Raw genomic sequence first — 13,756 nt, forward strand, 5'->3', positions numbered from 1 at the left:
TTTTGCATGTGAAATGTTGGGAGACCCTCCCAAGTAACATGAAGGGTTGCAAAAAGAAAGAGAAAAAATCAGCACCTTTGCACACACACTTCCACACACATACACAAATTGCTCATATATGGGGCTCATTGGATGTTGGTCATTCTGTTGAAATAAACGGAACATATTTCTAAGGACCTCTGCTTAGGTTCAGGATGGTATAAGTAATTAGACAATCCCAACTTTTTTTTTAATCACTTCACTTAGCAGTACAGCAGAATAACCTCAGAGAAAGAGCCTTAGAATTTTAAAAAAGTTTCCACTATAAATTTGTGTTGCTGTTTCTATCTTGAGTCATTCCCCCCATTCCTCGTCCTGCAATTCTAAGCCTAATTATTCTAGGCACACTTTCCTGATAATAAGACCCCACGGAACTTATTTCTGAGCAAATATGCATGAGAATGCACTGTAAGAAACAAAGGGCATGGGCCAGTCAAAGTTGTTTTATCTCTTTGTAAACTGCTTTTAAGCTTTTTAAAACACACAAAAAAAACAATCAAGTGCTGTCATGTATTATCTCGCTGAGATTCCTGCATTGCAAGGATAATCCTCGGGATCCCTTCCAATTCTACAATTCTATTATTCTATGTATAAATTTAAATAAATAAATAAATAAATGGCTTTTAAATTCCCCTCTTTCCCTCCTCCCCCCCCCATACACAAATACACACACTGCATCTATGTGGAGTATTATCACAAATGAGCACCTCCTTCCCACACAGGCTGGTGTGCATATATCAGTGGGGCATTAATGATCACAAGCAATAAGCCAGAATCTTAAAAAGGACGTAAATCACACATCATCTAGGTAGCATGTTATCTAGTCTAGCGGCAGCCATTCGACCAGGCAAGGCAGAAGGAGAGAAGGAGCTGCTGGGGCCCTACTGTTTGGTCAGCTGAGACACTGGCAAGTTCTGCCTCCTCCTCTTTATGAACTGTTTCCATTCCAGCTGTTCCTTACAAGAACTATTTAACTAGCTGATTCAATTTGCTTTCCTCCCTGCATCCCTCCCCAACCTTTTCTTCCTTTTGTATAACTTCTCTTAGATTGCAAGCCTGAGCACAAGGACTGCCTTACTACTTGTACAGAATCATTGTAGAGTTGGAAGGGGCCACAATGGTCACCTAGTCCAACCTCCTGCAGTGCAAGAATATTTTTTGTCCAACATGGAGCTCGAAACCACAACCCCAAGATTAAGAGTCTCATGCTCTAGTGACTGAGCTGGAAGTGGAGGGGATGTTACTTCACTCTGGAAACCCTGTTTTTGTTCTTGAAGGGAGGATAAGATGCTTGAGAAAAGTGATTAGATGACAAAACTGAACATTGTTGTGCTCATATTCAGGAATGAAGCCATGCAGAAGATTAAAAAAAAAAAACATGCAAGGGACCAGGAATTGGACTGAATAGTGCTATCAAGTCAATAAGAATTATTTGCAGCATTATGAAGAGTTTCGATTTTATATCCTGCTTTATCACTACCCTAAGGAGTCTCAAAGCAGCTAACAATCTCCTTTTCCCTTCCTCCCCCACAACAAACACTCTGTCAGCTGAGTGAGGCTGAGAGACTTCAGAGAAGTGTGACTAGCCAAAGGTCACCCAGCAGCTGCATGTGGAGGAGCAGGGAATCGAACCCGGTTCACCAGATTACGAGTCCACTGCTCTTAACCACTACACCACACTGGCTCTCAAATGCTAGCAACCTAAGCCTGGAAACAGCAGGGGAAAATACATTATAAAACATCAACAACCAAATCAGTCCACAGTTAAAAATTATCAGAAAATAAAAAAGTTTTAAGCAGCTAAAAATATATATTCTGATGTTTTTTAAAAAATCCTTCCTTAACAGGAAGAAATCAGTGGGTAGAGCTAAGAGGAAGGGCATGCCATAATCTGCATTTCCCTACTTTAAAAATATCATTGGCACTATGTCCAAGCAGTTCAAGAAATGATGGGGTGTGGACCAGAGTAATGGCTGCTGATCCTATGGTGGAGAAAGAGAGACAGAGAGAGGCAAAGCCACTCCCTTCAAGCTAGTCTTAGAAGTCAAGCAAAGTGACTTCATGTAAATTCCAACTAGAGCAGTGAAGATGGAAAGAAATTTCTCAGATCACTGCAAAAAATGATTCTTGGGTGCAAAGGTACAATCATCATCACAGCAAACTGAGGAGGGGTGGTGGTGGTTACATTTATTGAACCCAAATTATTTCATCATGGGGGGGGGGTGAAAGCACTTCTACCACCCAGCCACCACCCCAACAAAACAAAAAGGCCATTGCAGACAGAAGAACTGGCTTTCCCCAATTTAAAACCACAAGAGTTATATATAAAATGGCATCCAAAGGAGAAAAATATATAGACAGCTATGATGAAGATCACCATTTGCGTTCCAAAATTGCTGCACATGCTTTTGTGTCATAGTTTATTGTGGACTCATATGGTACCAAAAGGCAATATTTTACACACTGCGGCAGTTTTCCCATAACAGTAATAGATACTGTACTTTGGGAAAAAATAATAACTGTACACACTTCGGTGACCAAAATTGAAATGCCTGATATAAAATCGCAGCCTGAAAATAAATTATGCCCTATTTTTGTCATTATAGTACCTAATGCACAATCCCTTTAAGCAGCCAGTATTATAAATATAAGACTACATCAATACTTTGGGGAGAAAAGGAAGGGGGAGGGAATAAGAGAATCTGCCATTTGATTACCGCTTACATTTCCAATATGTAAACATTGTCCACTACTGGCCATAAACCAACACTTTTGCCAAAGTTGAGCCCTTGAGACTGACCCAGAAACTCCAGCGGGTGCAGAATGCCGCGGTGAGACTCCTTACGGGTTCCTCGCCACAGGATCACATTCACCTGGTGCTATACCAGCTGCACTGGCTCCCGGTAGAGTACAGGATCAGGTTTAAGGTGCTGGTTTTAACCTTTAAAGCCCTATACGGCCTAGGACCCTCGTACCTACAGGACCGCCTCTCCTGGTATGTCCCACAGAGGAACCTACGGTCTTCAAACAAAAACATCTTGGAGGTCCTGGGCCACAGAGACGTTAGGCTGGACTCAGCCAGAGCCAGGGCTTCTTCGGCTGTGGCTTCGATCTGGTGGAACGCTCTGTCACAAGAGACTAGGGCCCTGCGGGACATCTTTCCACAGGGCCTGCAAGACAGAGCTGTTCCACCAGGCCTTTGGCCAAGGCACAGTCTGACTCCCTCCTTTGGCAATCCGCACAGAACTCTAGCCCAATGGTTGCCATTAATTTGATTTGAATTAATTTTATAATGAAATGATTTTAGAATGTTGTATTATTTTACTGTTGTTGGCCGTTCTGAGCCCGGCTTTGGCTGCGGAAGGGCGGGATATAAATAAAATTTTATTATTTATTATTATTCTTAAAATTGTCAAATACTCTAATTTTTCCCTTACATCATTTAAGGAGATGTCAACTATGTCAGGAGGAAAGCAGCAACCATGAGGACAGGAACTCAAAGAAAGCACAGAGGCTAAATAAGGAGGACTTTAAGTAAGGGGTTGCTCACATCAAGCAAGATTTTGTGACAGATGTTCCACTAAGCCAGGATTTTTTTTGAAATTCTGCTTCCAGGAATGTTTTAAGAAGCCTACAAACAGGTCATGAAGACACCAGTCCTTCCTTGTTACTTGTATCCCGTACACCAGGTCTACAAACAGAGGCTCCATTTAGCCATTGTGGCTGTCAGTAACCTCCAGAAAAAAATGTCTAATCTTCTTTTAGTCACTGTGTCTACAACAGTTAGCCAACCACAAGCCCTAAGAAGATTTGCAAAGCAGAGGAGCTAACAAAGTTGTTGACTGTCGTGCATCCTACTTGCCATTTGGCAGATTTGCCTCAAGTTTGTGGAAGTTTCTTTCCCACCCATCCTTTTGCTACTGAGACTACATTTGTCAGCCTCCATCTCCTAGCCCACCAAACCATCTCATCAGGGATGGGGCACCTATGGACTTCCAGATGTTGTTGGATTCCCAACTCCCATCAGCCCCAGCCAGTATGTCTAATGGTCAAGGTCTGCAGCAGTTGTTGTCCAACAACATCTGGAGGTCCAAAGGTTCTGTTTCCCGGCTATATTTGAATCAATTCCTCATATTTTTAACCTACCAGATTGGCAGTCCTAGGTATGGATCGTTATATCCTGTATTTCTAATAAAATATGCTCACTTTGATTATGGAGGGTATCTTTTAGCTACCGTGTGATGATTTTCACTCTATGTAAGACCTTTTTTTTACTGATATCGCACACAACACACAAACACATTTTAGGACTGGGTGAGCTGTAAATATAAATAGATAGATATATAACAGCAGAGGTCACATCCGTAGAGCTCTCTGGGCTCTTAAAAGAAAAAAGAAACTTGGCCCTTTGCGGCATCTTAAAAAATTCTAAATGCTTATTGACGTACAATAAAAGTTTGAAAGAGAATAAGAAACACAATACAAATGCATAGAAAATAAAAACAGATGGATAGTGTGCATGCAAAACTCTAATGAAGGTTGTTGTTTTTTTAGACTGAAGTATTTTACCAAAGAATGCTGTTGCATTAAGCTCTGACATAGGGATGGGACGAATATTTTGATTCACAAAAGCATTGTTTTCAGATTTTGAGACTATGTCCAGATAGAATATGGTAATTTGAGATGTTCAACAGCTATTTATAGTATCATCATGATCATACATATTAGGCTTAGTTCAGCCACAGCTGTGTAGAACTGCAAATTCTGAATGCATATTATTATTCCAGGATCAGCCTTGATGGCCTTTCAACATTCTCACAAATGTATGGCAATCACCTATTTGAGAGCAGCACCTGCATTGCTGAGAAAACATTGGCTAACCAAACTTTGTATGTGTTCATCTGTGTGTGAGATCACATGGCAATGGTTTCCCATTCACTTGTTTGGCCAGGTTAAATATTTTCCCAGCCATGGAGTAGCTGTTCAGAAATAAGTCACTTTCAAAAGGCTTTGAGACCATCTTTATAAACCATAATTTGGTGTTTAGTCAAATTATATTCAAATGGGGGGGGCAGGGGGAGAATCCGTCCCTTCCCTAGCTTGCACTGCACACAGAAACAGAAATATTTTATTTGCAAAACAGAAGCAAATTGAGAAGAAATATAAAAGCAGTAAAGCAGTACCTGACCAGAAAGGAGTGGAGGAAGGGGGAACAAAGCTGTAGTCTGGAGGAGTTACAAAAGAAAACCCACAGAACAAAGAAGGGGCTTAGAGAAAGAAAGGAAAAAGAGAGAGACAAGCAAAATGACATTGAAATATTGATAAAATAATATTGGTAATATAATACTGCTGATAAAATTGGTTAAATGATATTGAAATATTAGCAACCCACACCATACATTTAAAACACTTCTGTTTTTAACTACAGAATCCAGGGGACTGTAGTTTGTTAAGGGTGCTGGCCTCACAGACCTATGCAATTCCAAGCACCTGCAACAAACTACAGTTCCCTGCATTCTTCATACCTCATAAAATGGTAGAAAAGTGTTTCAAAGGTATGGTGTGGCTGTCTCTGTTAACAAGAAACATGGATTTCCCTGAAGAAACTTGGTGTTTTTTTCAGACTCCCCAAACTCAAAAATCTGCCTTCCTTTTTTCTTTTTCTTCTCCTCTTACCGAGCTGAGGTACAAAGGCTGTGGATTTGCTCTAACTCCTCCACTTGTATAGCTCCATTCCCCACCACTTCCTCCCCCACCTCAGAATTATTATCAATGCACAGTGTGCAGAATGAAGCCATTAGTCCATGCCTTCCACCTTGGAAGAGCGGGCATTTCGAAAGCCAGTCTGGCATTGTTAGTGCTTAGAGCATCAAGACTATGGTGGGGAAGAATCAGGTTCAGACTTCCAATCACCCATGAAGCTTATAGGATCAGCCACTCTCTCTTAGTCTAACCTATCTCCCAGGACTGTTAATTTGGGGCATGGGAAAAGCAAGGAAAGGAAAACACGTGTGTCACTTTGAGTTGGGGGTGGCTTCTAGAATAAACAAGCAAAATAATATGAATTCAAACTTCCCAGTTTTGTGGCTGATTTTCTCTCAAATGTATGCACGCAGAAGTTGGTTGCATTGTTGTTTCAACAACACTCCTGTTCACGACAGGGCAGCAAAATGTACGCACAATCGTTACTTTTTAGGCACTACTTGCTAGACACTAAAAACTTCCTAACATAGATGTACCACTTTGTGTTGTGAGCAGCATCATGCAGAGCATAAATAAGCCACCTCACTGCTGCCATTTCCTGAATCAAAGACGACACCTTTAACAGTTGCATAGTGGGAGATGTTTAATATGTGCAACTTCTCCTATCACATGTGGTACGCAGACCCTCCCAAGTGTTCCTATTTTCCAGGAACAGTCCTAGATTTACAGAAGCCTATCTCAGTTTCTGATGTGGTCCTGGAATGTCCTGCTTTTCCTTAGGATGTCCCTATTTTCATCAGAAAAATGTTGGAGGGTATGTAGTTAGGCAACTCCCAAGCCAAGGAGAGGAGTACAACCTTTAGAAGACATCTGAAGCCAGCCCTGTATAGGGAAGATTTAAAAATGTTTTATTATGTTTTTATATATGTTGGAAGCCGCCTTGAGTGGCTGGGGCATCCCAGTCAGATGGGTGGGGTATAAATAATAAAATTCTTCTTCTTATGGAATAAGAATAATATTCATTGGAGAAGTGTTGGAGGGTATGCAATAGGAGAGTTCTTTAGGGAAAGAACTTATGTTCTTTTCTTTCTCTCCTTGGAGGCTACATCTGTGTCCCCCCCTCCCCCTATCTTACCTTGCACATAGTACTAGCTCATATGGGAAGTGGCTGAAACTAACTTCACCCCTTCACTTTCCTGACATTCCAGTGCAGCAGAAAGCAGAAGAGTCTTGGTACTCCACCATAAGGTAAAAAGGTAAATAAGGTAAAGGACCCATGGATGGTTAAGTCCAGTCAAAGGCAACTATGGGGTTGCAGCGCTCATCTTGCTTTCAGGCCGAGGGAGACGGCGTTTGTCCACAGACAGCTTTCCAGGTCATGTGGCCAGCATGACTACAACACTTCTGGCGCAATGGGACATCGTGACGGAAGCCAGAGCACATGCAAACACCGTTTACCTTCCCGCCACAGCGGTTCCTATTTATCTACTTGCACTGGTATGCTTTCGAACTGTTAGGCTGGCAGAAACTATGACAGAGCAACGGGAGCTCACCCCATCACGCAGATTTGAACCGCCTACCTTCTGATCGGCAAGCCCAAGAGGCTCAGTGGTTTAGACCACAGTGCCACCTTTACTCCACCATAGCCCAAATCAACAAATAATGTGGCACAGAATACCTGACTCCAACCTTGCCCTAGAAACCACATAGGCCCAAAAATGCACAAGTAATCATCATAGGCTGCAGTAAAGCTCACTCTGCTATTTCCTGGATCCCACAAGGTCATTGCAAAAGAACCACATAATTATGGCTTCAACCGCATTTTGAATAGAAATAAGAAACCAAGAAAGAGCTGACAATTTTCCAATCTAGTTCAATATTACTTCCTTTTTTTTCAGCAACTGAGCAATGCTGCAGGATTAGCAGGTTGAAAAGGAAGGCTGGTAAGGTATACTTCTCTTTCGCATTCTATGGAGGAAAACTGTTCCTGGGTTGGGACTGAGCCTCTTAGCAAAATCCGGCCAACTCCCCTCTATTAGCATGAGGTGAAGGGAGCATGTTAGATCACTATTTTCCCTTTTTAAACATTTTATATGGAGATATAAGATGAGAGGATGCTAGCCTGAGACTTTAAGAAGATGAAGGTTCAAATTCCTAATCAGCTATGAATTTCCAGTCCCACTGGACAAATCACTGATTCCTTTTCCTAAAAGGAAGGTCAAGAAAATAGTTTTTACATATAGGCTCTGGGAGGGCATGTGGAGTCTTTCCTTGGTGAAACTAAGGAATGGGACATTCTTTTTATTTTTTATTTTTTGCAACACAGCCGAGAAATCCTTAGAAACATCTTCCCCTGAAAACCTGCTGCTTTTCAGATGTTATGGAGTTCAACTTTCATCAGTCAGAGTCAGCGTGACCAATGGCTACGACTTCCATGTAGTCCAAAATAACTAGAGCGCACCAGGTTGAGGAAGGCTGGGTTAGGAGAATCCAGCCTTTAATTACTTCACTGGTGATTTATCAGCCACTTTACCCTTAGAACTCAGTGTGGCTTCTTAAATGTGCCTTTGGATCATGTTTTCAAATTGTATCAGAAATGTGTGCAAGCATTTGTAAGGCAAATCAACAGGACTTCTGTAAAGGAAAAAGGCAAGATTCTTCTGGATATTAAGAGACTTGGATGAACCACATGAATATGGGTAAATCAAATATGAACTGGTTGGACTTTTGGAAAGTGTGTGTGTGTGTGTGTGTGTGTGTGTGTGTGTGTGTGTGTGTGTTTAAAATGGCATAGTGCAAAATCATCAATGTTGCACCCATGGGTGGAAGCCTTCCCTGGCACCTGACTAGCCCTTGCCATTCCACCTGCTGAAATGAGGCTTGAAAGAAGCATTTATGTTACGGTCAACATAATAACAGGTTGTGGTATGTACTTGGTTATAGTGTGTGTCTGGTACCTAAAACAGTTTGCAAATGTGCCCATGGACCCAAAAAGACTGGTGCACCATGGCATGGTGAATAAACAAAAGAGTAGAATTTTTTCATAAACTACTATTCACATGGTAGAAAGTAGGTATGAGTATAAACTATTAGTTATTATAGTGAAATTATTTAAACAGTGAAGTAACTCAGGACCTAACTTTAGATGAGGATACATAGCATGAGGTCAGAACAGGATATAAATCCAATTAAAACTGTGAATAGACGCCTAAGCCCAGTTCAAATGTAGCAGTAATATATGATGAGTACAACCTTAGCTCCCACACTCCCCAAACTTCTGCTTCCAGTTGTAGAATACAGCAGTTTGACCACTTCATGTGAACGCTGCAAACTGGTTTTGTGTTCAAAGCAGATATAAATGAAACCACAACAGAACTGTGACTTCAGATTCTGGTTTGGAAACAGAGGCTTGCACAAACTACTTTCTGCTGCAATGGCAAACATCAGAAGAAGCAAAACTTGAAGCAAACGCTTCAGATCTCTTTCCCCTTGAACCCAAAGGGTTTAGTGTGGCTCCTTCTAATAACAAACCACATTTTTTGTTGTCCCATCTGAATCAGGCCCAAAACTGTAGACCTATTCAGGAGTTCTCAAAATGTATCTGTATCTGTGGAGCAAAGTGCCAGGCCTGCACTAAGCAAGAAGATCAATAGGGGAGACATAAACCCAGTTGCATGAATGCAGTTACTATCCTCCTTGGTTGCAATACTCATGCAGAGTTCCCAGCCATGGGGAGGATCATAGGCACATTCAGTTAACCACATACCTACAATCCCGCTTTAGATATTCATGCTCAACAGGGGAAAGTCAGGGGGAGAGAAGCAGGAGTTAATTATATTAATGTTAGCTGCATTTACTAATTTAACAAGAATGTGTGTACGATACCTGTGCCTGTTCCTACACAAGAATAACTAGAATAAAATAACAGACCCATGAAACGAAGTGAGACAAGAGAAAGAAGTGGGGATTTTAAAAGCTCTCAAGCAATTGCAAGGAAAAAGGAATGCATGTACATGAATTAGAAACTGAAATAAGCATTAGAAAGGAGTGTTAGGCAGAAAATAAAATAAAATCATAAACTGGCAAAACAACAAAGACTGTTTGATGGGGAGAACCAAATGGGGAGCAGAGAACATGACAGGAAGGACAAGATAATTTTGTTTAACTCTATGCACACACACGCAACTAAGTCCTGCAGAATTCAGTGGGATTTATGAAGATGACCAAAGGCATATTTTTGCCAAAGACAGACAAGATGGCACCCCCTCCCCATTCCACATACAAAAGCTGGTTGGACTGGCAAGTAGATCTTACTTCACCACTGCAGACAAGGTAGAACTGGAGAATTGTAGAGTTGGAAGGTACCTCAAGGGACACCTAGTCCAATCCCCAGCAATGCAGGAATTGGTTGCCCTCCTCTGCAGACATTTCCGATTGTCAATATCCTTCTTAAATTGTGGTGCCTAGACCACAGGTGTGGTCTGACCAAGGCAGAATAGAGCAGTATTTCTGTTGATGCAACCTAGAATAGCATTCACTTTTTTTGCTGCTGCTGCATCACACTGTTGACTCATGTGAAGCTTGAGGTTTACTAAGACCACCAGATCCTTTCCACATGTACTGCTGGCAATTCAGGTGCCTCCCATATTACAGGGTGCTGTAGGCAATACAAAGTGATAGAAAAACTGCCTGATTTAAGCAACATGAGAGTGTCCTATTTATTTTCCTACAAGCCTCATCTGCTAAATAAGAAGCTCTCAGAAATAAGAGGTGAATATCTAAAATGAGCAAAAAGTGATGGGCTCTTCAAAATTAGAGCCATGGGTGGCCATAATGGGATCTTTTTGTTTGTTTGTCAACAGCATTAAAAGCATTCCTTCCTCCTTATCAGATACTGAGTGTTATATGGACCTACTTCGCTTAAAACAGTGCAATTTTGTTTTTGAAGAACATCTACAAATCATCTGGCAGTTTTTCAACATGCTTCCATTTATCAATGGATTATTATTAGGCCACACTCAATTCCTTATGTCTAAAAAGATGAATTTTATATACAGTCGTACCTTAGTTCTCAAACGCCTTGGTACTTGTATGCTTTGGCTCCCAAACACTGCAAAGCTGGAAGTAAGTGTTCCGATTTGCAAACCTTCTTTGGAACCCAAACGTCCGACGTGACTTCCGGTTGAGTGTAGGAAGCTCATGCAGCCAATCGGAAGCCATGCCTTGGTTTGCGAATGTTTTTGGAAGTCAAACAGACTTCCAGAACAGATTCCGTTTGAGAACCAAGGTACGACTGTACATTGTCAATTGCTGAGCAAGTGGTAATGAAGAAATGCTTTTGAGTGGGATGGGGTGTGCAAGTGCATGCACACAAAAGAGAAGGAGAGAGCACACATTTAAATGACATAAATGTTATTCATTCTGTCCACTGGATACCCACCCCATAGTCCAGGGATGGGGAGCCTGTGCTTCCCCCCCCCAAAGGTTGTTGGCCTACAACTCCCATCAGTCCCAGACAACACGGTTCATGGTCACGGTTTATGGGAGTTGTAGTCCAGTAACACATTGTGACTATATTCAGCAGGTTGTCATTAGATGTTAGGGGAGAGGAGAAGTGGGAAAGCTTAACCCTTCCCCTGCCTATTGCTTTTCCACTGCATTCCCCTTCTGAAACTTCTTTTCTCTAGCCATTGTTCATTGTCTATTGGCCCTGTTTAGGGAAGTCTGATGCTGTATTGTTTTTATATTCCGTTGGAAGCCGCCCAGAGTGGCTGGGAAACCCAGCCAGATAGGCGGGGTATAAATAATATATTATTACTATTATTATTATTATTATTATTATTATTATTATTATTACACACACCCAACCTTTTCTCTTCAAATATGAGCCTTTCCCCTAATGAATTTTCAATGTTTGATGGTGATTCAGGTTCTCATGCCAAAGCCTTCCATTCAATATCTAGTCAGGCCCCAGAAAGATATTCTAACAAGAGCAACATTGTAGAGGAAAATCTGTTAAGAAAAGTTTTTTTCACAGAAATTCTGCTCTATAATCTATGGTTTTAAATCACACAAATTATTCATTTAAATGCCAAATGCAAGATTAGAATTACATGTTTATTAATTCATGTAGCCGAAAACAGCGCAGCCAATGCAAAATGTCTGTTTACAAATCAATCGCTCACTTACATTTTTAATAGATGTTTGAGCGGTGATTTGATTTAAGGACAGGCAGTCAGGAAGTCTAACTAGACCTGTTCATAAACCTGTCAGCAGATCCTGTTTCTGCTTAGCTGCAGGGAAACAAAACAAAACAAAAAAACCTAGCTAAAAGCATTATCATATTAATTGGTTCTGTGTCAAAAATGCAAAATGAAGATGTTTTTAACCTCCTGCTATTCCTTTGTTATTAAATGACAGCAAATTCTAATGCTCACAGTTGCCACATGCTCTGTTCCCACTTGCTCTGTTGCTCCTTTGGTCCAGCGAATTTTCGGATTCTTTGTATGGGTACTGAAGAGTTGTATCCAGACTACGGAAGCCTTCTTTGAGAGAGTGGTGCTTGTAATACTCCACAAGTTCCTTCCAGAAGACAGGGGGAAATAGAATAGAAATCTTTAGTTTGTGCTCTTCTCCCACAGTATTTAAGACACAGAAACTTTAATGCAGCTTTACAGAAATAGATGCACCCAGTTCACTACCGGTGCAGGAATAGTACTGGAATTACATTGGTACTCTTTGCTTGTTATTGAAGACGTACTTGTGTGACGAAAGATCGAAGACAAGGCACACCAATTACACAAACAGTACAGGTTTAATTCATACATGAGAGATATTGCATTTGCATTTTCAGCATTCAGGAATTAAGCTGGAGGGCATCTGCATACGTGAGACTGGCCTATTTATCATAAAAAGCAGGTGGGGGTAAGCGAGTCAGCTTCTTAGTGAAACAATTCTCACATTAAGAAGAAAAAATATCCTGCACACTGAAACAATCATGCCAAGCTAGAAACATTCACCATGACACCTACATTTCTATGCACAGGGAATTGTGAGCCCCTCTTCAGGGGTGTAAGTCTTAATATATGTATATTACTTTGCCTGGCATTTGTGACTTTTACCTCACATTCCTTTTTCCCACGTGGTTATCATTGATTCTACACTTGTATTTTTCCTTGTACATACACTTCAGGTGTATGCGACATATTTTTCTCATATGGTTTGGCTTCCTGATACACTTACAAACCATTCACATGATGTTTTGACCCTTGGAAAGGCCATTACTCGTAATACACACCAGGAACCCATGCCACACAGGTAGAAGTCTTTGCATGCATTCAAGCCAGTGTGCAAGTAAACACAAAAACTAAAACTTTGCTGAAGTTTCTCATTGTCCAAGATCAGCATATACATTTATCCAACTCCTAATGGTCAGGTGTAAAAGTTTGCAATCACCATTTGTAAAAACACCAGTGACAAACGTACTGACTAATCCCGAAGCAGTAAAAACAACCAACCAGAAGTTCTCCTGCAGCTTAGAAAGTGAGGTTTTAAAATGATGATAAAACGAGGTTTTCTACATGTACAGTTTTGCAATAAACAAACCAGACACTCCTCCTTACTCTAAACTCTCAATTGTTATTGAGAATTCTGTTAACTGTACAATCAGACCATCCAAGCAAACAGTCTTTTGTTTTGTCAGAATCTTATTTTTGTGGGCCAGCTATTGTTTCTTTCCGATATTTTATATGGCTGTTACGGAAGCATGAAGAATCTTTCTGAATTTCAATATGAATTGGCCCTGATATGGCTGTTCCAAACTAAGGTGTGGGTTGCCACATAGCTATCAACCAGGTTTCATACTTCCTGAATCTTCTGACTCTGTTCTCCACTTATCAAAATGATTGTTTAAAATGCTTCTGTTTAAAGAAAATCACTCTTAGAAACATGTATTGAAATACTTATCTAAATGCTGATTTAAAAACAAAAATACAGACAGTAGGGAACAGACTTA

General features: G+C 40.8%; 1 protein-coding gene across 5 annotated transcripts in view; it reads right to left on the reverse strand.

The window, feature by feature from the left end:
• VAV3 (vav guanine nucleotide exchange factor 3) overlaps nt 1-13,756 on the reverse strand; it is a 215,160-nt gene that overhangs the window by 5,371 nt on the left and 196,033 nt on the right. For 3 of the 5 annotated variants that reach the window (XR_014527913.1, XM_083511038.1, XM_083511037.1), the window contains exon 25: nt 12,180-12,324. Coding sequence is in view for 4 of the 5 variants with exons in the window: in XM_083511038.1 (XP_083367164.1) it covers nt 12,180-12,324 (145 nt within the window). In the remaining variant the exon portion in view is untranslated. Of the gene's footprint in view, nt 1-5,222; nt 5,307-12,179; nt 12,325-13,756 lie in introns of all 5 variants that reach the window. The other 2 variants (XM_083511039.1, XM_083511036.1) reach the window with 1 other exon arrangement.

The sequence above is a fragment of the Podarcis liolepis genome (genome assembly GCF_965112155.1).
Source record: "Podarcis liolepis genome assembly, chromosome: 6".
In the NCBI taxonomy this organism is placed as follows: Eukaryota; Metazoa; Chordata; class Lepidosauria; order Squamata; family Lacertidae; genus Podarcis; species Podarcis liolepis.